The following is a 25,035-nucleotide window of genomic DNA, read 5'->3' on the forward strand; positions in this document are numbered from 1 at the left end:
ATAATCATGAGGCACCAGTTTGGGTGCGTGAAGATTTCTGTACTTAATTTTGACTGACCCATATAGAGCAAATGTGATTTGTCTGACTTGGAATTGAAAACCCAGACAACCTAGCTTGCAAAACACTGTAGGTTTTTGTAATGTCACGGAAATGGTGACTATCAGGTTAGTAGAGTGACAGGAGTGAGTGGGTAAGATTTATGCAGGGAACAAATTGCCCACATATTAAGGAGGAGAAGAAGAAAATCACAAAGCTTTAAAGAAAAACAAGATAGAATATTTTCACTAAATATGAGTCCAGGATCTGAGATAAACAGATTTCAATTTCTTTTTCTGCAGGTATTTGCTTTTATAATACAAAGGAAATAATTCTGAAGAAGATTTACATTTAGGTTTTATTTTCCTCTGAGAGAGGAGAAGTATATTATGCAATATAAAGAAAATATGATGTCTCCTGTTGGATGTGATAAAGCTATGTTAAGTACTCATGAGTTATTTAGTTTGAAAAATTATACACCCAGGGAGAGTGATGCTGGTCAGTATTTTGGCTGCACAAGAGATTCTGGAATTCAGTTGTTCAAAATTCTAGAGTACATACCACTTTATTATAACACTGTAAATTGTGGAAAGAACAAATAAAAGTCAATGTAATACCTTTTTGTGGGTCTGTGAATGCCTAGAATCAACATACAGGACTCCCTTCAAAAGGTGAATAGCGCTATTCATCAATAGTGTGATTCTATGAAGCGATGATCTGGAGCGAAAAGACATTTGAGAGAATAGGAAGGTAATAGTCTAGCAACTAAAGAGGGTAGTGACTATTACTACAATCTTGCCTTTGGTGACAAATTACAATTCTGTACATTTATTATGTTTTTCTCAACTCTGTTTACAAGGGCTGTGTTAAAGATGGTACTGTCTCGCTTTGACCGAAGGAGAAGATGCAAAGAAAGCATGCTTTGCATTTTGCCAGTGGCCATTTTATTTGGGCACAGTCCCACTGTCAAATGCTTCACAGTTCATCACCAATTTTCTGAGAAGTCATCAAAGGACTGCTTTTTCCTGGTTGTCTTTGTGGCACCATGGGATAGCTTCTCTGTTCTCAGAGTATTTGTTCTTCAGCCTCTACAAGGTGAAATTCATGCCAAAGCATGAACAGGAATCCTTGGCCAAGTGAACCCTTCAGCACCCCAGAGCCAGTTTCCAGGGACCATGGGGCCAAAACTGCTGTCCTTACTGAACAGGACACCTTCCCTAAAGCTGGGCCTTTTTTCCTGTTCCTGAGGTACGCTGTGATGTGTTTTCCATCCACTCCGAGTCTGCAGGGTTGGCCACCGTATGAGTGGCCAACTTTCCTTGTGCCACTGTGTTGAGCTTGTAGAGCTTCCAGCCACAGTGTGCCCCATCGTGCCTCCCTCCCTCCTTTTATTCTTCCCATTCTAAGTTCCTTTCCTGACATATTTTTGTTATATAACAGAAAAATATAGAACATAATAGGAAAAAACCTTCTGAATGTCTTTGCTTTAATGTTTTGTGTTGTGCTAAGAACTCCCTTCATGTACTTTGGAAGATGCAATTTTATGCAGAGTATCTTCCTAGGTTCTCTGTCCTGGCACTAACATTCTCTTTCCTTAACTGTCTTTCTATTGTACTCTTTCTATTGTACTCTATTCTTTAATCCTTCAAAGATTCAATGCTTCTCACCAGTAACTGAAATAAACTGTGCTGTTTTCCCCCTTTTCAAGCCTTTTTAATGAAGGGAGTGAATGTGAGAATTCCTTAGGGAATTTCTCATGAAGGTCTCATCCAAGATGTACTGGTACAAGACAAGTGTGTTCTGTGAGTTGCCCTTGTTTATTTTGTTTGAACTTTCTGTTCCAAAGCAGTAATGGGAGTAAACATTGGGCCCTGTAAAAAGAGTTTTTACACAATATCATTTCCTTTCTTATTGTTATGGAATTCAAATAGAAAACATATAGGCAAACTGCTCCAGAGTGCCCTGTTCAAAAATTAAAGAATTCCAGTAAGATTCTTTAAACTTCCTTTGCACAGCTAATCCACTGCCAACCTTCCAAATCTGTCCACATCTTAGTCTGTTAATTTAAATGTCTACCCTCTCTTTAAATCACTTCTGGTTTGGTTAACTTACAAGGAGATCATAAAAATTCCCAACAGCCACTAAAGTCTCATTCCTATCACATTTTAAGTCCCAGTTTCATGACTGTCTTCTCAATCTGTGCCATCCCTGAATGAGTCCAAGATTCTTGGTGGCTAACTTTTGTGTAGCCCACATGCTTTGTCCTTGAATTTAACCCTCAGTAAATATTTAATTCAATCTTTTAACGATTGAAGTTTTTACCTTTCCTTTTCCTACAAAGTTCTCTTCTCAAAAGTAGTAAATAACTTTTTTTCTAACTGACAAATTAAAACTGTATACAATTATAGTATATTGTATACAATTATAATATTTCAGAGATACGGTATGATGTTATAAAATACATACATGTTGTGAAATGATTAAACCAAGCTAATGAACATTTCCATCACCTCAAATTTTTTAATCATCTCTGTGATGAAAGCACTTAAAATATTTATTTTAACAATTTTGAAACAGGCAAGAACTCCTTGATTTTATAGTGTTTCCCTGTGTTGGCTTTCAAAGCTGTCCTCATCCCACTCTGCATCTATGACTGCTTTTACCCACTTTGTCCCCATTCACAAAGAGGCGAGGATGATACTAAATCAGTGGGCTTTGCAAAAATGCCTACAAAAAAGTTATTTATATAAAAACCTCTTTAGAAACCATCTTTATTTATTTTTCAAGTAATATTTTGATGAAGTGATGAAATGAGTCACTTTTATTCATCTTTGGAATACAGTTTTATATGTTCCACTGTGGGCAGAATTTTTTTTTAAAGGAAAGGAAGTCAGTGTAGGTGATGGAAAATGAAATAAATTTTCATCAAGAATAAAGTAAAAAACAAAGGATATAAACACATTTCTTTGAATATGACAACAGTTGTCTGATTTGATGATTGGGTAAACTAATGCCTTTTATAGCTTTTATTTATCATTTTAGTAAGAGATACTCTTTCTTTTTAAAAACCAGACATAGTCGTTTAGATTGTGATGTGATAATGCTTTTGAGGAAACTATGCATTATTTTAGCTCATATGCATCTATGTATCTGTTCTCAGGAAATGTTCAAACTATTTTAAAATCTGATTAGGGATCATACAAGTTAAAATGCTGAGTGTAGTAACAGAGAACTCATATCTCAATTAATGCTTCTTTAGTGGGTATGCCATAATGATTGTCTTGGTTACTTTTCTCTCATTGTTGAGACAAAATACCCAACACCCCAAATTAAGGAAGGAAAGTTTTATTTAGCTCACAGTTTGCAGAGGTTTAGTCCATACTTGGCTGGCTCCAGTGCAGAGTAGCACATGGTACAGGGCAAATGTTCATGGCCATGGAAAACAGCAAAAGCAACAAGAGCAAAAGGGAGGAGTGGTGGCTAGCAGCCTCTTTCTCTCCCTTACATATGTAAACTATCTGCCCCAGGGCAGGTATAGCAGTCACACCCATGAATCAGTCATAAACTCTAAAAGCCTACCCCATGACTGCATGAGGCTTTGGGAGAATATCCAGAACCAAACCATAACAATGGTTAAAACAATTTTCAGCAAAGATTGTTTAAAAATTCCAAAAATTTACAGAAATATATTAAAACAAAAGAAAATGATTACTATAGCAGTAACTGCAATTTTGAAAGACATACACAGGTGATTCAAAATCAACTCCATTTATTTTTTTCTAAATAGATTATTTACAAATGAAAGTGGATCATACTCTGCAAACAGACCCCAATTCAAGGGGTTGAATGCAAGGGGTTTATTAAAGGTTGGACCCCAGGAGGCAAAAGTAAATGTGGAGATGGTGGATGAGGGAAGACAGGCAAGGGCAAGCCTTTCTGGGAAGCCCTGGCCATACCCCAACCTGCTGAGCACCCTGCAACACAAATAACACCTGGGAGCTTTGGGGCACCAGGGCCAGGTGCTGGGCTTTCCTGCTCCTACACCTGACTGTCCAGGGCTGTCTGCTTCCCCGGGATGTTGCCCTCCAGGTGCTCCTTGCTCTCCTCTTATCTGGATGAAGTGGTTCTTGGCGGGGCAAAGGCATTTAAAGACCACAGGTGCCACTTTTTGGAAGTGAAGACAGCAGACACTGGTGGATGTGTAGGGGCAGTAAGTGGGCCCATCAGGGATCCAGGTGGACAGCAAGTTTCTTTTATGGTCTTGAAGCAAATTTCCTGAATAATTGAAAAATGGCCTTTGATGTACTCAACTTTTTCAGTCATTTATGGCTCTTAGCATGGAGCTAACCTCATTTTGCGTACTTCCGTTAGTGTTGAGGTTGATCAACTGTTGAATCAAAAGGAGACTTTACATCTGGTGAATTTACAGCACATCAGGAGGACCTTTGGGCTAATTTATTGATTGACTCAATGAATGTTCAGCTTAGGAAAATTCATTAAGCCTCATACTCCCCATTGGAGGCCCCAGTCCATATGGCACAAATTAGCATTGGAAAAGACTCAGTTGGATTCTTTTGTCTTGCCAGAAAACCAGAAGTGGTTTTAAAAAGCAAGTTTTCTTTCAAATGGAAAAAAACCAAAACTATGTATTATTATATACTTGTCAACTTAAAGTGATTTATTTTGGGAAATATATTAACTCTTTGCATATTCATGACGTCATCTAAGATGAAAAGTTTGTTAGTGTCCTATGGTTGCTGGGACACCAGAGGAGACGTAGGTGGATAAAATGCAAACCTTTGCATAGAAAAATGTGTGTTATAGTTTCGAATAAATGGCTAAAGGAGAAAAATGAAATTTTCTGTGTTTTACAAGGAGGCTTCTAAGGTAAGACAAGGATAAATGCCATTTGTGTATACTCCCTAAAATTCAGAAGTCACCAGACATGTCATGATTATGTGAGCAAAGAACAAAAGAAGCACACTAGTTGCTAACCCAGAAGTATCACACGCAGGGTTGAACCACAACATGTGGAAATAGGCCAGGCATGTGAAGAACTTTTCCTTGATTCTGCTTGGCCTGCAGGGCCGGATGTGGAAATTGCTGCTTTAATCCACAGTGATACTAGTGCTACTCCTAAACAAGAAGACTGTTCTTAGACAGTTTGATCACCACTTCTGTCACTGTTCTCAGGACTGTGATGCTTTTATTTTATAAGTGGATCTAGGTAGCCTGTCCAAGTGTCCTAATGTCCTACAAGTTCCAGCCCTGGTTAATTAGTCTTCTTTGTCAACTGCGGTTGTCTCCATTTCAGATCTAGGGCAAAGCTTCTGAAATTCGGATTGTATGTGTATCACCCTGATTCTTACTAAAGAAACAGATTGTTGAACTCCACCCCAGAGGTTCTGGTACAGTAGGTCTAGAGTAGGGACAAACTTGCATTTTGCATGTGCTCCCAGGTAACACTGATGTCCTTGGTCAAGTGACCACACTTGAGAACCACTAGTCTGTACCAATGAAGGAATGTAAGCCATATAAATAGATAAATGTTTGTGTTCAAATAATATCTTTAAGGGGCTGGGGATTTAGCTCAGCGGCAAAAGCGCCTGCCTGGCAAGCGCAAGGTTGTGAGTTCAGTTCCCGGTACCGGAGAAAAACAAAACAAAAAAAACCCAAATAATATCTTTAAGTAAGATCGAGGGAAAAGAAGCAGCTTGTGCTGCCAGATAAAAAGCGTGGCTGGCTGTTCAACCATAGTGAAATAGGTGTAAAGCAGAGATAACATTTTAGATGACTCAATGGGACAATCTGGCTACATTTAAATCATCTGGACTTCTCAAGTGGAAACAGCTTGTTTGCCTTATGAATCTATATCATTTCCATATTTCTTTTCAAAAGACCTTTTATGAAAATTAGATTCTGTGCTCACCCGAAATATTCATGAAGATACTTTTCTGCTCTTATGAAACTGTTTGCAAAATGATTGATGCTATTTGTAGTTAATCTGATTAGGCTCTATAAGTACTTTTGCTTGGCACAGGCAGTAATAGAAAATTGTGAGAAGGCAATGTTTATCAGTGTAGCTGAGATTATTTTTTAAGGCTTAACAAATGCAATATCATTCATTCCCCAAACGGTTGAATCATACCATTAGATGCTTGGTAATAAATAAGTAGTAAAGTAAAACATATTATTCATAAAGACTTGAAATATGCTGGATGTTATTCATCTTTACAATAGATATAGACATTCCATGGTGATCATGGAGTTTTTTCCCCCCCAGTTTTTTATAATCTCAGACAAAGAACATTAAAGTGAAGGTAGTTACTATCATTTAAAATTTGTCTGGTTTTCTTTCATCATGTTTGAAAAATTGGCTAATGATATCCTCTAGTATAATGTGTTCTAGAATCTACTAAAGAGGTATGGCAATTTTCCCCTTAGAATCATAGATGCATCCAGTTAGACTGTAAATGTTGTGATGATGAAATATTAATTTTATGTCATGGTAAAGTTTTGGTGCTGAGGGTATAGTTTTAGCTACATTGAGCTTTTAACTGACAATATATCTTATTCTCATGAGAATATAAAAATTTCTCAGCTTGCTGAAGAAAAATATGAGAAAATTTGCCTATTGAACAATTATGGATAAACTATCTCACCTGGTAATTTACAAAGAAAAAATTAACTATAAACCTGCTGATACATTTCACATTGCCTTGTGCAGGCATAACCTCTGAAAATATTCTTATTATTAAATTATATACTATTATTATATTCTTATTATTAAATGTTATGTTCTTATTAAATTATATACTATTATTATATGTTGTATTCTTATTATTAAATTATATACTATTGTTATATTCTTATTATTAAATTATATACTATTATTATATAGTTACTGCATAATAATTATTCATTATTATGTCTTTCTTATGCATGCACAAAGACAAGTGGATTTTCCCTTCATTTGTATCACTTAGTATTTATAGTACCATATCAATACTGAAGAATACTTTAGAAAAAAAGATTGGGGAGCTATGGATCCTTTTTCTATCCTCTACCCAGTCTCAGTGATCGTGAGCAACTGGGATTCACTTTCTTCATTTGTGATCTCTTCTCGCTGTATGACAGTAGTTGTTCCTATTGGGGCAGGAGGACGGTAATGGCACTGCAGTCATTTTTATATTTGGCTGGACGCCAAAGTATGTAAATTTATCTATGCTCCTTTCTGAACTGAATTCATTAGAACTCAGACATAACGGGAATAGTTTGTAAGTTATTTATTGCTTAATGACAATTATATTCATGGCTTAAAACAGGAAACGTTTACCATCTCACAGTTTGAGTGGATCAGGTATCTAACAAGGCCATGGTGAAGGTGTATTCAAGGCTGGGTTTCAGATTGTTGCCAGAATTCATCTCCCTGAGAGTGTAGGGCTGGCGGTCTTGTCTCCTAGAGGCCTTCATCTTCTTACACAGCACCCAACATAGGCATCACGCTGGAGTCTCTGCTGCTTTGAATCCCTTATTTCTAGAGCCTCTTTTCAAAGGCTAGGGTCTCTTTCTCTTGGTTAACTTCTCTTGAGAACCCTAATAATACCTGGAAAATCTCCTCACCTTTGCCATATTCTGTTGGTTCGGAGCAAGTTGCAGATTCTGTTCATGTACAAACGGAGGGGGTAAGATAGGCAAAGACAAGCATATCATGGAGCAGAAAGCACGGCACCCTCTTAGGATTCTGCCTACTACTTACATGCAGGCAGTCCAAATGTTGGGATCTTTGGGGAAGCTGCCCAGTTGATCAGCAGTTGTCACTCCACTTTTCTGCTAGTTCTCCAGGCTGCAGAGTGGAGGAGTACCAGTGATGCACTACTGTGGTTGCGGACGCCAATGAGATCACATCTGCGAACTATCTCTTCCAGTCCTTGGCACATCGTCGGTTTCTCTTGCTGATAGTTATGATTAGTATTGCTATCTTGATTACACATATGTTGTTTGACTTTGCCTCCTTTAGTGATAGGAAACTTTAGTCTCATCACAATAATTTCACAGTTTTTGTTGTTTGGACTCAATCTCCGAACAGCTTTCAACACTGATAAACGCTCCTTCCTCTTGGATGTGATTACTCTTGGTGCCTATGATTTAAGAGTCTTTGGGTTTGTGTTCCACCTCCTCCTCTGCTTCTTCTCTGCTTTCTTGCACTTTTTTTCCCTTTGAGCCCACTCCAGACAACTTGAACTGGAACTAAGTCTTACCCATGCAACTTCAAAAGCGCAGTCAGCCCTTTGGATGCCTGAGTTCCACATCCTCAAACAACCACGCATCAAAAGTTCTAAAAGAAAGTAACAGAGTCTGCTCAACAAGGACTTCATGCTTTTCATTATCCTCTGAATAACACAGGAGAACCGCTATTTACAGAGCATTGATATTGTGTTAGTATTTGTCATAATTCAAAAATAATTTAAAGTATATGGGAGGATGGGCATAGGTCATGTGCAAAAACTATCTGTGAATTTTAGTGACTTTTGTGTGGTGCAAAACTGATCATGCATGGATACTGAAGGACAAATGTGTGTCCTTGAGGCCAAAGTGGTCCATTAAAATAAACATCGGGTCATATCAGCCTGTTACTCAAAGTGCTGCAACAACTTTGATTACTTTTAGAATGACTGGGAAAATCCTTACACTGGTCACCCCGTTTATGTAGGTAGACATTAACACTCAACCTACTCCAGTAAACCTCTTTCTGTCTTTTACATGTCCTGTTCCTTCTTTCTCTAAGGCCTTCACATAGCTCTTTTTTTGACCACCCTTTCCCACTCAGTCACTACTTTTGTTGCTCCTTTCTTTAATGATCACTGTCATAACCTCCCAGAAGCATGTCTCTGCCTGTGGCACCTCCAGTAGTACCCTGTCCCTCTCTCAGCACTCACTCTGCTTGTAGATTGACACTTGCTGAAGCCAGACCTACAATGTACTCTGTCTTCTCCATGGGCCAACATGAAATTTCATTTTGTTCATCATTATATCCTCAGTACTGAGCTGAAGGTCTGTATATTGGAGAACCTCAAGAAAAATGTATTAAATGAAAGAATGATGGTGAGTTTTCTAAACTCTTTTTTTTTTTTTTTTGGTTTTTCTCCGGTACCGGGAACTGAACTCACGACCTTGCGCTTGCCAGGCAGGCGCTTTTGCCACTGAGCTAAATGCCCACCCCCTGAGTTTTCTAAACTCTTAAGTTTCCCACAGGCAACATCTTAGCCATAGATGTTACATGAACAGCCACTATGGTTCCCTGCTGTTTCTTTTTTTTTTTTTTGGTACCAGGAATTGAACTCAGGACCTTACACTTGCTAAGCAGGTGCTGTGCCACTGAGCTATATCCTGGGCCTTCCCTTATGTTTCATAGGCTTCATGTTTTTTTCCTACCTCCCTGATATCCAGCCAGTTGACTGACAAAATCTATACCTTGCCAAGCAGCATCTTTGGAGATGTTGACTGGCTTCTTGACCTAGTTTCTTCCTGTATATAAATTTTGGCTTTGGGAAGAATACATGAACTCCAGACATTGGTAGATTCATTATTTCTATAAGAAAGGAACAAAGAAAGTGGACAATGAAGGAAGAAAGGGAAGAAAATAAATGAAAAGTAGACACATTATTTACCATATACCTGCCAGTACCATTGGGACACAATTTGGAAGTAGGGCCCAGGGCAACTATCAGACCCTGGAATAGGACAGAAATATACAAAGACATTGATCCCCACTTTTCTTTTTTTCCCATTTATTCTATTATGTTTAACCCTGAAAGTAGGGTACCTAGTTTACACTATTGTATCTGCCTACTTTTTATGGCCCTAGGTTGCTTGTAACAGTTAGGCATCTGGTTGGTTTTCTGAGTAAAGATAAATGTGTTGGATATTTTATATACTGTGTTTCTGTTGGAAACAAAGTCAGACAGCACCTACTATGGTCAGCAGGATATCATTCTTTCCTCAAACTGAGACAGAATCTAGCCTCTATGCTGGACTCTTTGTTAAGCACTCTACAAAGGGAGATGAAAGAGATTTTTGTCAAGAGTTTCACAGCCAAGGCCAGAAACTCCATGTCAGTAGGTAGTTACAGTTCAAGCTTAAGTCTCACGTTCTTCCTTTCTTTTCACCCCACTTCTTATTTTACATCTAATTAATGACACATGAAAGTGAAATTAGTTTTCTGTAGAAGTTGCTTCTCTTATTCTGGTCTCAAGTTTTCATGAAATATCTGTATGTATTTCAGGAAATACCTGCTCGGTTTTTAGATATTTTTTCTCTTCATTTGCAGTGCGTGTTTTTCTCCTAGGAAAATCTTTCAACCTATCAACTTCAAACCCTCTACTAGGACCTTCTGCCTTTCACTTGGAATTTGGAGTGTTGGAAGCATAAGAAGTTATGTGTATGCTTTACTACCTGCTTGCTAAATGGAGATTTTAATTTAACATCTTGGTTAATTTTGCAGCAGCCCCATAAGGAAGATGTTGCTGGCCTCAGCATCTGTGTTTGACAAATGATATCAGGAGCACACAAGCATCTGTAGTAGCTTGCTTAATACTGCGTTAATATCAAGTGACAGCTGCAATAAGGCACTTGCAGCCTGTGCCTCTAGCTTTATAAAATTTGCATTACAGTAGATCTAACTGTTTTTAAATAGGCAAATCCAGATGTGTTGCCCTTTTCTGTTCTGTGCTGTAGTTGTTCTTGATAACCCATGCATCTCATTTCCATTGGTGGTTCTTACTTTGAGTCTCTTTTTCAAGTTGTGGAAAAAAGACAAAGCCATGCCTAGGGGAAAATAGAAATGAGAGACCAGGTGGAAGGTAGTGCAGGGATTTTCTTTTTTGAGAGCTACATTCTACAGATTTTCACTCCCTCAGGAATGGAATGAAGTTAAGGAACAAAGAGTTGAGTCTAAGTCCATCTGGTTCCCTTTAAATTAAAACCTCTTAATTGAAGGACTGTAAAATAGTGTTTTGATTGGGTCTTTTAAAGATGGTTGGCAATCAGTAAAATATATTAATTTATTCTACTTTTGGTATGCCCCATGTGGAGGTATGCGTAATCACACCATGTGCACCCAAAGATTAATATATTCTGTATGAAATGTTTGTGACTGTAGTTGCTGCTCTGATTGTGTATTGTGTGAATTTGAAGCACATTCTTATATTGGGTGACTAATGGGCTTTAGTAACACCGCATAGAAATTGGTATTCTAAAAGAGTCGAATTTTAAATTGTATTCTTCCCTGACTTTGCAGGGGATTTCATGGCTCATCTACCTCACAGTAGGTTTGTGGTTGATGGATTGAAATCTTTCTGCTGAATAGTAAACATCAGAGATCATTGAGTCTGCCTGTAGCTTGCAAGCCTCAATTTTCTTATCACTCATTCAAAATTTTTTTAAAAAGAAGCGCCATCTATCCCAAAGCCTTGATAACTGTTAATTCACGCCTTTGGTTTTGAAGTTCTTGGGGTTTCACTAAGTCACTAGGTTGCCCAGGCTGGTTTTCAGCTTGCAATCCTCCTACCACAACCTCCCAGAGTGGTGGGATTATAAGCTTGTGTCATTCCCTGCTTACTGATAATTCACTCTTATCTGTTACAAGGGACAAATATTCAGCATTTCAGAACATACATAGGGATCCTAGAACTGTGACTTACAGTTTTTGCATTGTGATTTTGAAATAAAGGTGTCCTTTACCGCCTTCTTCCTTTGCTTGTCTAGGTAGACCCCCTGCCATTGTAAATCCCAAACCCCTTTCCATTGTTGGATGAGTTCAGAAGTCACAGAAAACATATATTTTCTTTCACTTTTATAAAAAGATCTCCAATTTTGTTAACTATAGTGTGAAGGCCAATTTGTGGAGCACTTTTAGCAGACATAAAATGCTTTCAGTGGTTGCTCTAGTCCTTTAACATGAAGCTGTTTACCTGCAATTCCTTTGTATACAATTTTACACAGGGTAAAATTTTATACAAAAGAATGTTTAAAACTAGAACATGATGGCACTTTTCTTTTGTTAAGCCAAGTTTAAGCCTAGATTGTTCACCACTCCTCATACTTTTACATTCAGGAGATGTAATATTTTTGACATTTCCCTAAAGAAAGAAATATAATGTGCAAGTGATGCATAGCTTCCTCAATTGTGGGCACCTGTAGCAACAACCCTATGAGTGTGTGCCTATCTGCACTTCCTGAAATGTGGCCATTGGGCCAGCAGCATCAGCATCACCTATAGGATTATTAGAGATGCAGATTCCCAGAGCTGCCCCAACTTCAGTGGACCAAGAATGGTGGTGGGAGGGGCTCAGATTCTCTGTATAGCTCACCAGGCCTTCGGGGGGATGCTAATAGAGACTACACTTTGAAAGCCACTGATCATGGAAGGTATTATCATCATCACTTAATAGATGGTACAGTTGATGCTCTCTATTCATTTCAGGGTCCTTATTTATACTCAGATTTTATGTTTCGATATCATGTGACCTCCCTCTGTTAATGAAAGGAGCAAAAGAGTTGCGAATTCTACAAAACAGGAAACAATACTCTTCAGTGAACTGCAAAAGGGATCACTTCACTGAGTTAGCATAATGACAGTGGGTTGTTAAAACTATTAACACAAGAAAATTAACCTAGAAAAAGCTTTAATGACCCAAGTAACATTTGTGTGGGTCTGTGCATTGAGTTTCTCATTTTCTTCCTAGTGGAGGAGGAAAAAAGATGCACTTAAACCCCAGAGGGGCAACTCTTCCATGTTAATAGAAGTGTGAGACACGATTTTAATCATCACTTTCTAGCCAAATGAATCCACGAACAGCTTTTCCACCGGGGTCTAACCCATGCCACATTACCCATACTGATGGTGCCTGCGGTGGTTTTCCTGCACGCACAATTTTACACGCGGGGGAATGAGGTTTCTAAGTTCTGTGGTATCAGAATGAATCCATAGGGAAGCTGGCTTTAACCACCCCTCTGTGGTTTAGGGAAGGAACATTTCCTCCAGAGCTGAAAGTAGAAAACAGTGTTCATTATCTCCTTACATAGATTTTTATTTTGCAGATAATGAACACTGTAAGTTCTTTTATAATCAAATAAGTAACATTTTAGAGTATTGTCTGTTCAACTGGGAGGAATTTCTTTGAATAGAAAATGTTGTATCATGTGTGTAGTACTTTATCCTACATATATGTAAATCATCATATAATATATATATAAAAGTAAATCAAACATGAATATTACTGCTTTATAACACTCATAGGGAGGATGCTTGTGAGGAGCACGAGTTGTCACTCCTCTCCAGATATCCCTGCCGCACATCCCAGTGCCTTGTGGTTTTTTGTACACAACTCTGGCCCTTGTGCATTTGCACTTGCTTCTCTTCTCTCCAAAATCATCTCTCCCCTCCACACACACGAATTTATCAGGTTGGCAAACACCTCCTCATCCTTGTGGGTTGGATAAAAAGATGTCCTATCCTCTGTAGTTCATGTTTATAGGCACTATGAAGTGTCTCCTTTACAGAGTTATCATTGGCTTGTTTTTGAGTCCTTCAAGATGGATAACTTGTTTGCATTAGTAGTGTCATTTCAGTACTAGCTATACTTGATCCATTGTCAGCATGCAGCAAATAATGCTATAATGCATTAATAGATGGCGTTTCCACTTAGGTGACCTTCTCAGACTAGTATCTCCAAAATGTATTATCATTTTGCCCATGCTTTTGAGTCCTTTCGAGAAAAATAGAAAGCCCTTATATTTCTTCCTTTTCCTCTGTCCCTTTCTACCTCCACACCCACCAGCCTGCCTACCTACCTTCATTTTGTGTCCTGTCTGTCAGTCTCTCCCTGGTTCCAATCTTGTGGTTTGTCTTGGTTTACTTCCTGTTTCTTCTCCCCTGCAAATGGTTTGATTGTTGTTGTTGTGCAGATAAAGAAACTTGGGGCAGATGCTCAACTTTCTCACCTGGAGTTTTTCTACTTCTTCTCCAGGGAAAGCGCTATGATCCACTGACCTATGAGAAGCAATGAGTCCCCAGTTGGTGCTGCTGTTTTTTAACACTCATTGAGTACTTTCATTATGGTGGTTGGGTGGCCATAGAGGAAGTTTAATACTACAGTTTTGTCCTGAAGGGCATTATCTGGTTGCCACCTGTCATGTGACATAACTTGGGGTTGGGGAGAATTTCCAAAGGGCCATATACAGCATAGGGTGGTTCCAGAGATTCTCTAAAATATGGATAAGGAAACGTACAATATGAAGCAGAGTAAGAGAAAAGGGCCAGTTTCCTGTCTGCCTCCATCCCTCAGAGAGAAGTTTTGTTGGACTAGTTATGCAGAAAGCTCCATGGGAGGGATTTTACCCACATCACACCCTTATTGTTCTGAGAGTTTAGGACAATAATTAGATAATTTTGCACCGTACATTTGAAGTTGGCAGGAACTGTTTGAAAAAGCTGCCTGGGAATATCAGTAGCTGGTACTCAGGGCTCTCAGAGTCTGTGGGAAGTTGTAGGCACTCTGTCCAGGGGTCTTTGGCAGCTGAATTATAATTGATTGTCTGTCCTGAGGGAAACAACTAGATATCTGCACCCACCTGGCTCATTCTTGAGGAAACACATGTTGCACAGCCGCTGTCCAGTATCATTCAGCTGGTTATGCTTCAGTTCTGATTGGCTGGGGAAAAAGCCCTTTGTATAAGTTAATAACACTTTGTCACAAACCTCACGGCTCAGGTCCTGAGGCAGACTTTAGAGTTTCTCACCCTCTCTCTTCATCACCCTGACTCTCTTCACACCACCTAACTTCCACTCAGATGGAATACTGAATGTGCCCACATGAATCCCTTCCCACATTGTCACTGTGCCTACAGTTTTGCTATTCTTTATTCTTGGATGCCTCTCAGTCCTTCTCCCTACCCCCTTTCCCTGCAACATTCTCTGTCTTCAAGTGTCTATGGTTTATCCCAAACCTCTGGTGTATTCCTTTTTCTTTTTTCTTTTCTTTTTTTTTTTTTTGTTTTTTTGGTTTTTTTTTGTTTTTTTGTTTTTTGACAAAGGGTTTCACTATGCAGTTCAAGCTCGCCTTGAACTCACTCTGTAGCACAGGCTGGTCTCGAACTTGCAGCAATCCTCCTCTCAGTCTGGCCTATTCTTGCCTAGATCTCTTGCTTGCATTGTACCAGTCACTAGCATTGAGCCCTTTGTCTTCCTCTCCACCTCTCTTCTCCAAGTTTAGTGACTCTTCCACGAACTTTCCTTGGAGCTCTTGTGGGGAAAACTGTATTTTCTCTGCTGACTTCCCATACCAGTTAACTTTAGATTTGGCATTGATATATCTGCTCTTATCCTGCATGCATATATTTCTTTACTGTACGACCTAAAGGCAAGGCAGAGCAGCAGTCATATCTTATCTGCCTTATACCCTAGAGTAACGCCCATCTTGTAAGTGTTCTATAATGGGTACTAAATAAATGTGAAGATTAAGAATCAGGTTTGGGTGCAAGCGGCTGGAGGTGAGGAGGGTAGGTCCGTATCTTTGCTCTGAGCCAAGAAGCCAGGTGTGCATGTGAGCATCTGTTTCCATCTACCTCCCTCAGCCTCCATCCCCACCGACATCCCCTCAGTTTCCCTCACCCCTGTCCGTATCCTGTGACTTCCAGGATTATATTTCAGCTGTGAAACAAGAAGGCCTGGTGCCTCGTGATTTAGGAATGGCTTGGAAGATCAACCAGGGACTCACACATGTGCTTCATTCTTTCAAAATGTATTAGACTATATATTGAATTGAACAGTTAGCAGTTGGCAATCTTTATTTCCATCCCAATTCAACTGAGAAGTGATAAAAAAAAAAAAGGGAAAAAATATCCCAACTGCAGAGAAATCTGCAGGCAAGTCTCAAGACAATATTATTTTTTTTAAAAGTGATGTCAATGACATAAAACACAGAAAGAAGATCCGTATCGCTGCTTAACAATTTCCCATTTTTGCCTTCCAGGAGACGGAGCTGTTAGATCTCAGCCTTGTCAAGGATGCCAGGTGTGGGAAGCATGCCAAGGCTCCCAAGGTAGGAAGCAGAGCGGTGTGCACATACCAGCTGCTGCCTTGATTATTTATCTGTGTCATGATATCAATTAATCGCCCCAATTAAAAGTTCTTCTGTTGTAGATGTTGTAAAACACAGAAGCCAGGATGCCCTAATCACTTTCACTTTTATGAAAAGATGGAATCTGTGAATGAACATATGGACAGTGGACACAGGGGTTTATGTTAAGCCCTCTAATTTTTTTTTTTTTTTTGCTTGAGAAAAAAAAATAACATTGCTGAAGTAACAGGTTAAGCATCCCTAATTGGAAAACTTAACATCCAAAATACTGTAACATTAGAAACTTTTTGAGCCTCAACTGGACACCACAAGTGAAAAACTCTGGACCCAATCGCGTGTGATGGGCCGCAATTAAAATATAGGTGCAGTAAAAATATTGTACAAAATTCTTTTCAAGCTATGGGAATAAGATGAATTTCATACATGAAACATAAATGAATTTTGTATTTAGACTTTGGTACTATCCCCAAGGTAACTAATTATGTAACTGCACATACTCCAAAATTGAAGAAATCCAAAATTGGAAACTGTTCTTATCCCAAGCATTTTGGAAAAATGGTACTTAACCAGTATTGGTTAATTTTACATGGTTAAGATGGAAAATATCTTTCAGCTTCATAAGTATAGGTGAACTAACCTTTAGATAGGATGAATGAAGTTTCTCCATAGCTCAATTGCTATACAATTAAAATAATTCTACCCATGAAGCCAAATCATATAGTCTCATTGTGAAAATGTTACTAGTGAAGACCAGCAGACTTTCAGATCAGCTGAGTGAGATATTGTTTATTCTGGTTTGAAAAACTTGCTAAAGAAATATTCAAAGAAAGGTTTGCAGTTTATGTATTTTTTTGAACATTGAAATGTTGGATGAAGACAATATATACTTTTTATCCTGACAGGGGCTACTAGCAGATGTGTTGACTTGCTGTCACGGTTGAAAAGTATTCTTTATCAAATTTCAATTTTAGTTCTTTAAATGCTTCATTGCTAGTAGAGTGTATATTAGCAAAAAGATAAGCACAGCTGCCATTTAAGAGCACGGTGCCTCATTCCATAGTTGATATGAAACTAGCGATTTTCTTTTTGAGTGCCTTCCCACAACTTTGTGTTATCCCTTAAAAGTCAAAATAGTTTCTCTGACATCCAAAATGATCTGTTGCTTTGGAGATACAAGAAAAAAAAATTACCTGGGATGATTATTCTGCAGGGGTGGAACATGGAAGCACCCATGTGCTGGCCAGTTCTGTCATAGGGTAGACACACTGACGCCAGAGTGGGGCTGAAAGGGTCAGAATAATGTATGGTAAGATGCAAACACTAAAACCTTTCAGAAAGAGAAGTCCAACCTGTTTCGAGAAGGTTTCCAAAAGTGTTCCACTGAAACTGCCCCATTACTTTTCATGTCCTAGTGATAGGGAATTTCAATGGTGTATTCTTTCAGTTTATAATTAATGCTTTTTGTTATTCAGAATTGTTCACAGTTTTTAGGGTAGGGAAGACTCTTTTTTTCTCTTCTCTCAACAGCATTTCAACCAAATTTCACATAAGCTTGTTAGTTCCTAGGACCACAAGACATCAATAACTTAGCTATGACATTTGTCTTTTAATGCAAGTTGATTAGCCTAACTTAAAATTTTGCTATCAGTATTGGGTAAAGACAGTTGTCTACACCACACCAGACCCTGCTGTGTCTCTGGCATCAGTAGTCAAAGTCAATTTTCCTGCCACAGGGAGAGTTTCAGGCTGGAATCTGTCTCTTTTACTGCAGTACACAGCTAGCTTATCAGTTAAGTGTTCCGTTTATGGATGTGGTTTGATAAATGGCTATTGAATGTTGGTAAATGAACAGAGTAACATCTGTGCTCTGCTCAGCTGATAAACCACTATTAGATCTTAAAATGCTACTCTTGAGGACAGACTTTTCACAGGCAGAGTACTTCGGTTTTGTTGTTTCCTTTAACACTTTCTTTGGGGTGCCAGTTGCTTTCTCTGGGCTTTCTTTTTTTTTTTTTTTTTTTTCGTTTTTCTCCGGTACCAGGAACCGAACTCACGACCTTGCGCTTGCCAGGCAGGCGCTTTTGCCACTGAGCTAAATCCCCAGCCCCAGCTAAATCCCCAGCCCCTCTCTGGGCTTTCTTTTTCTCTTTTTCCTTGCTGGTGTGGAAAGGCCTCCTCAATGTAATATTTTTAAAGCCTGGTCCCGTGGAAGGTTTCCTGTGTGGCTTCCTGAGCTTCAGACTGCTTCCACATAGGCTTCTTGATGATAATAAGTACTTCATAGGGTTGCTATAAGGAGTAAAGGAAATAATTCATTTGCAAAGCTTTCCCACAGGAGTCTTCAACTTTACCAGCTCATGGAACCTGGGAAACTTAAATTGCCTGTTTCCTTTCTCCAAAGATTCTGGTGCTACATGAATTTAGCTAATACAGATGTGGTGTGGACATCAGAGTTTTGAAAGGCAAATTTGCAGCAAAATTGGAGCACCATTACTTTAACTTATGCTGGTATTTAATAAACATTCACTAGATATTAGCTGCTATGTTGTTATCTTTTTTGCAATGCTGAGGATTGAACCCAGGGTATCCAGCATGGCAGGCCAGTGTTCTGCCACTGAACTGTCCCCCTAGCCTCTCATTCTTTCTTTCTTATTATTTAAAATTTCAAATCAGATTTGCAGGAGTCCATTTTCATTTCATTCACTTAAATTAGAAAGTCTTTAAGTTGACAAGGAAAGTCTCAGCTTAAAATGGATAAATAAAAGCATAATTTATAGGAAATATTTGGAATGTTTTGCAAATTTCAATGCACATGCTGGGTTGAGGCAAAGTCCCATTAAGGAGTTCAGTTAGTGTCGCCATTGCTGGGCATCTGTTTCTCTCCTGAGTCTTGGCTTTGATGTTTTGGAGAGGGGTCCCTTTTCATTCCTCAGACTCTGTGGGCTACAGGAGGGCCTAACTGTCCACTGGCATCTTGCAGCATGATTACAGCAGAATGCTTTGCTGAGGAAAGCCCTATGGCACAGGGGGACAGCCAGACAGGACACCATTAAGATGTCTGGAACTGGCCACGAATATAGCTCAATGGCACAGCACCTGCCTGGCAAGCTTGAGGTCCTGAGTTCAATTCCCAGCACAAAACAGAAAATGCCTGAAACAAAAGCAGCAGAACTTCGAGTAGAAGATTAGAAACATGAAGATGTCGATGCAGACTGTGGGAAGCTGAGAAATGCAGGACTAACAGGCAGCTTAATAGGAGGACAGATTAGCGTATGACATCCTGTAAAGCTTCTAGTTCACGAAGGCAGAAAGATCACTTGTAGAGCAGACATCTATCAGAATACCCAGGCATCCTGTAAATATTTATCTCTGTACCCATATTATTTTTGCTTTTCACAGCATCTCATTCCAGTAAAACTCAACATCTAGTGGAAAATGAACTGTTTTCTCTGCCTGCTGTGATTTGAAATAATGTTTAAAGAAATGGGAGAAGCTTGCCTGCACTGCCCTGTTAATGAATTTAAATGTTGAGTCCCAACACAGGACATACAACTCCAGATCTGTTTTTCTCTCTTATTGCCTTTGTTCAAGCAACCAATTTTGAAATTTCGAATTGGAAAAGCATTGGGATTCTTTTATACAAATGTAAAAACCAGAAGAAAGAAATCTTATCCTTTACAGTCTAAATCATATTTATTTTTCCCTTTCTTGCATCTTTCATAGGGTTATGAAGTGTGTGTAAGGGCAAAGTGCTGGGGTACATGCATTTTGTCGGTGCTGTAAAGGGTACAGCAAGGGCAGTCCCTGGATTGTCCCTTCAAGTGTTTTTTTAACCTTAAAAAGTGTTTGTTACTCAGATTTACCAATAGTTTCTGATCCAGAAGATCAGTTGAGTGGCTCCCACACAACGCTAATGAAATGAAATAGGATGGACTAGATTTAAAAGTATCAGTCTTTGGCACACCAAGTTGTTGTGTGAAACTTTTTTCATGTACACAACTATATGTTCTGAGTTAACACACCAAGTATGTTTTTCACTATGGGCCATATGAGAAAAGTTTCAAAGGTGCTATTAAAAATGGTAACATGGTCATCCTCTGGATTCGTGGCATGCACTGAGACCTAGGTCTGTTCAAAAGTCGATGAAGTAAGAAAGTAGAGATACAGATTTGGGTGTCAACCTTGCCTTCAGTGTCCTTAATTGTGGCTTCTGCGTGGGCCTCTCTTACCTCCTCTGTGAAATGGGAGTGAGAGGTACATGGTTTTACTTGTGTATTCTCTTATCCCTGGATTCTGAATTTTAAATCTAAAAGTTAATCAAGCCGCAACTCTCCAGTTCTAAAATGGTTGTGCAACAAATTGATAAAACCTAAAGCTTCCTATGATCATGTCAAGCCAGGTGAACATACAGAAGTCACATTCTAGCCAAGGTAAAATGGTATGCAAACAGAAAGGAGGAATGACTTATGTCAAAGCAAACTTTACGCATGACTTCTTCAAAATGGTTCTCCACTGGACTTCATAAGTAGCAACTTCATGGTGCAGAAGTTCTCCCAACTTTATTACATGAAAGCTATGTGCTGCTGGCATTTGGCCTTCAGTGATACACATGGTAATATCCTTGGAAAATATTTTTCAGTTTTACTTTCAAACTGTTTCATGCCTACAAAGAAAACTGCTTCATATGCTTATCAGACTACTAGTTCCTTTTAACTGGTAATGGACGGTTTATTTCATACATGCAGTGTTAATTTCAATATGGATTCTTTATAAACATCTAGGTCACAATTAAATTCTAAATGGTGTTTAGCATCACAAGAACCCCACAAGACACATTAGAGTAAAATTAATTTTTAAAAATTGATTAGGGTTTGCTTTCTTAATCTCTATAGAAAGTGGTGGCTTTTTTTATTTCATTCTTTATTGATTTGACAAGTGGTCATCGGGTGATGAATTATGCACTGTTTGAGCCACTGGAACAGCAGCAGTGAACAGAAAGAACAAATAATGCTGCTCTCCATGCTGTGTCCTACTTAGCACTGATGGGACCGGTATAGTGGAGCTTTTAAGTTCGCCACCTGCTGTCACTGGACGGAGAGTTGGAAAGCAGTGTACATCAGGAGCTCAAGCCCTGCGAATAGGTTCCAGAACCTCATGGGGAGGGGAAGACAAAGACCAGATAAATCCCGTTGAGAAGAGGCAGGAGAAGAGAACCTTAGGCTTTGGATGATGGACAGGTTTTCTGTTGTATGAGCCATCGTGGAGCACATACTTGATAAGATGCAGTCAATGGAGTACACACGTGGATTTAGTGAGGGAGAGAACTAGGTGAACAACCAGAGGAAGAATGAGCCAGGCAGAGATTCCAGCAAGAGCAAAAGCTTGTAGGTAAGAGTTTGCATAGCATGTTTTGAGGAATGGCCAGGAGGTCAATGGTGCTGTGGTGGAAACCGTGCTAATGACTTGGGCTTTTTGTCCCATGGAAGTGAGACGGCATCTGAAAGAAGAACGACAAAAATTTAAAAGCATCACTGCTGGCTGAGTTGAGAATAGACTACAAAGGACAAAGGAAGAAACAAAGGATACCAAATAACTTGCTTTTTCAGACATGCTGGCCTGTGGTGATGATTTTTGACATGGTAGTAGTTGTAGAAAGTGTTTAAAAATGACAACATCTGAGTATGTGTTGTAGATGTAGACATAGGGTTTGCTAATGTTATAAATGTATGTATTATATATATAAAAAAGATTTAAACATGACTATTAGTATTTTGGCCTAGGAAATTAAGACAGTTGGAGTGCCTCCACATGAGCCGGAAAAGAAGAAAGAAACATATTTAAACAAAAAAATCCAGAGTTCGGTTTTGGATATTTAAAGTTTCATGAAAGGTTTCTACCTGATGATGTTGAGAAGATATTAAATATGGAGAACAAGAGAGGATTGGCCCTGCAGATGCAACTGTTGGTAAAGTTTGGGTGAGGTTGCCTGAGGAATGTAGGTATCAAAGAAGAACCTCTGAAAACTAAGATGTCAGGCGTCTAGCCTACAACTTCGAGGAGCTTACTAGGAGCCAGTGAAAGAAACTGAGAATGGTACATGCCAAAAATGATTTCAGTCAGAAATTCAAACAGATACCTATATCCCAATATCCATCAGTGAATGAATGGATACACGAAATGTAACATACACTTCAGGTGAACTATCATTACTCAGCCTTAGAAAAGGGATGAAATTCATGGTGCAACATGAATAAATCTTGAAGATATGATGCTAGGTGAAAGAAGCCTGATAGAAGAGGACAGATATAATTTATTTCATTCATATATAAGGTATCCAGAATAGGTAATTTTATAGGAAAAGTGAAATGATGGTTACCAGGACCACCCAAAGGGGAGAATGCAAGGGGTTGCTCTGAAAGGACACAGAACTTCAGTCTAAAAAGATGAAAAAGTTTTAAAGATGGACACTGATGATTTCTGGGCTACAGTGTGAACTTTATACCATGGAGCTAAATACAAAAGATGGTAAATTTTATGCTATATATTTTACCACAATTTTAAAAAAAGAATCAGCCATTGAGGATGGAAAAGACAGAAGAAATCATTTCTTAGGTACCTCACAGTGTGTTTTAAGAAGAAAATAGTCAAATAGTGAGTGAATTTGCTTCGAACTTTTTTTTCTACTGAAATTTCACTTTTGCACGCTTGTAATTTTCCTAAGGATACCACTTCATGTAATCTTTAAATGGTTTTTCTTATATCATGAATATATGTGTTGTTAATATTAAAGTAGGCCATTAATTTAAGGGTTGTCAGATCTGAACTAGCTCATCATAGAGCCTGGATGCCAATATACAAATCTCATAATGAGCTCTTATTTGGATGTCATACAACAGTGGTTTCAATGAATCATCAATGGGGTCTGAAGTTAAAATGAGTGCTTTATTTATTGTCTTCTTTTGCTGATTATAAGCTGTTTCCCTTATTCTGTACCACTTTACTCCTGTGTGAAACCACAGACATAACATTTGATTTAGATATTTGAAGATTGGGAAAGAAGAAATCACTTTATACAATAAAAATTTTTCTTCTTTCACTTGATTGCTGACGAGAACAACCTTTGGCCTTCTTATTGGTTCCAGCTGTTAATTTACCTAACATGGGCAATAATTTTTTGTTTTATTTTTGTCATTCTGTTTCCATAAATGTGCTTACTTGCATCGTAGCTAAATGGAGCCAAGTAGGGCTAAAAATTCACAAGTAGGGATAAAAATTTGTGTATGTGATGGTATTGACAGCTATTCACATGTATCTTCAGACGTAAATTATATGGCATAGTTCCTTTTTATGTTCATTAAATTCCATAGATGTCAGTGGTTTCCTTGGTAACAAAAACCTTTATATAACTAGCTGGAGATTTGGTAGCAGAAATATCAGGATGCCGGAGGTGGGAGTGTTAAGGAATGGCTCCCTTGGTAGAAATTTGCATTCAAAACTCTTCTGGCTTTTCTGCCTGCCCTTTCCCCTCATGTCCATTCAGTAGTGAAGAAGAGAATTTCTTAGAAGATACCATTAAAGTATAGAATATCTTCTCTAATGATTACCTTTTCATCATTATCTTTCTACCTTTTCAAAAACGATCTCAGCTATGCTAAGGCTTTTCTGGGAGGTTGACATAATTTCTTATATTTGAGAAGAGGTTGGTATGCATCTTATCAACTGTTAAATTTGAGCATTTGAGCAAAGTCTGCATTAGTTACATATATATGTATTTTCATCCCACTGTAAAATGTGGTGACCTGTGCTTGAATCAAGATTTTTTGAGTTTGTTTCTTTTTTAATGATAGCCGTTACCTGTCTTGGTACCCTATTGCTAAGAGGATGCTAAGAGTTCAAAAGGCTCTCCACAGGTTGAAGAGGGGAAAGTTCTGCTAAGGGGTAAACAGAAGATAAGAGATATGACAGCCAAGAACATTTTCACTGTGACCCAGAATAGATCCTTTGTGAAGACAGGATTGATAACACGAATTAACTAAACATGAGGTCTTTGCAGAAGTTTGAAATGGTTTTATCATTGGTTCTAACTCTTGTAATTTCAATCTAGATGGATTTGTTCTACATATATTGGTCAGAGTTGCCTTCTGGAAACATGTCTCAGTTTCTCTTCTTTCAAATGCAAAACTACGCCATCTTGTGGATATATAGATATTAATTTCTGAAATTCTGTAGTGACTTGTACTCCAAGCCAGGACTTTCAATCTTGTGTTCTAATTTAGAGATATGAAAAGAACTTGGGGAGTTTTTAAAATCTTGACGTTCTGTCTGCACCCAGATCAATAAATAAAGTGTCTGGTGTAGAGGCCAGGCACCACCATATTTTCTTTAAAGCTTCCTGGAAGTTCTGGTGTTCAACCAAGTTTGAGAACCATTACTCTAAATAGGAAGAGTCCTAGCTTAAACAGATGGTTTCTCGTCTATAAAACAGGTTATTCCAGTGATACCATTGTTAATTTCCTATCATCTTGTTTTGAAATTCTATATCGTTTTTATTGTTTTTGTGTTGTTTTGTTTTTTCATTTGTCATTTTATTTTTTCTCTTTAAAATAAAAAACATGAAAAAAATAAAATAAAATATGTCAGTTTATGCAGAAAAGTACTGAGAAGTTTCCTACAAAATTTGCTTGTCAGAAGGACTAGTCTTCATTCTAGTCTTTTTTTAAACCTAACCACTATGCTTAAAGCAAAGAAATGTCCCATCATTTTCTTGTTAGTCTCTTCTGGCTTCTGTGACAAAGTACCACAGAGTGGGTGGGTCAGACAACAGACATTCAGTTTGTTTTTGTTTTTGTTTTTTGA

General features: G+C 38.4%; 1 protein-coding gene across 1 annotated transcript in view; it reads left to right on the top strand.

Annotated features, from left to right (window-relative positions):
* Positions 1-25,035, top strand: part of Plcb1 (phospholipase C, beta 1 (phosphoinositide-specific)) — a gene marked incomplete at its 5' end in the record, with an annotated part of 704,492 nt that overhangs the window by 205,254 nt on the left and 474,203 nt on the right. The window contains 1 exon segment of the mRNA XM_005380862.2: positions 16,072-16,140. Within this exon segment, the coding sequence (XP_005380919.1) occupies positions 16,072-16,140 (69 nt within the window).

The sequence above is a fragment of the Chinchilla lanigera genome, unplaced genomic scaffold, assembly GCF_000276665.1.
Source record: "Chinchilla lanigera isolate Chin_1 unplaced genomic scaffold, ChiLan1.0 scaffold00014, whole genome shotgun sequence".
Classification (NCBI taxonomy): domain Eukaryota; kingdom Metazoa; phylum Chordata; class Mammalia; order Rodentia; family Chinchillidae; genus Chinchilla; species Chinchilla lanigera.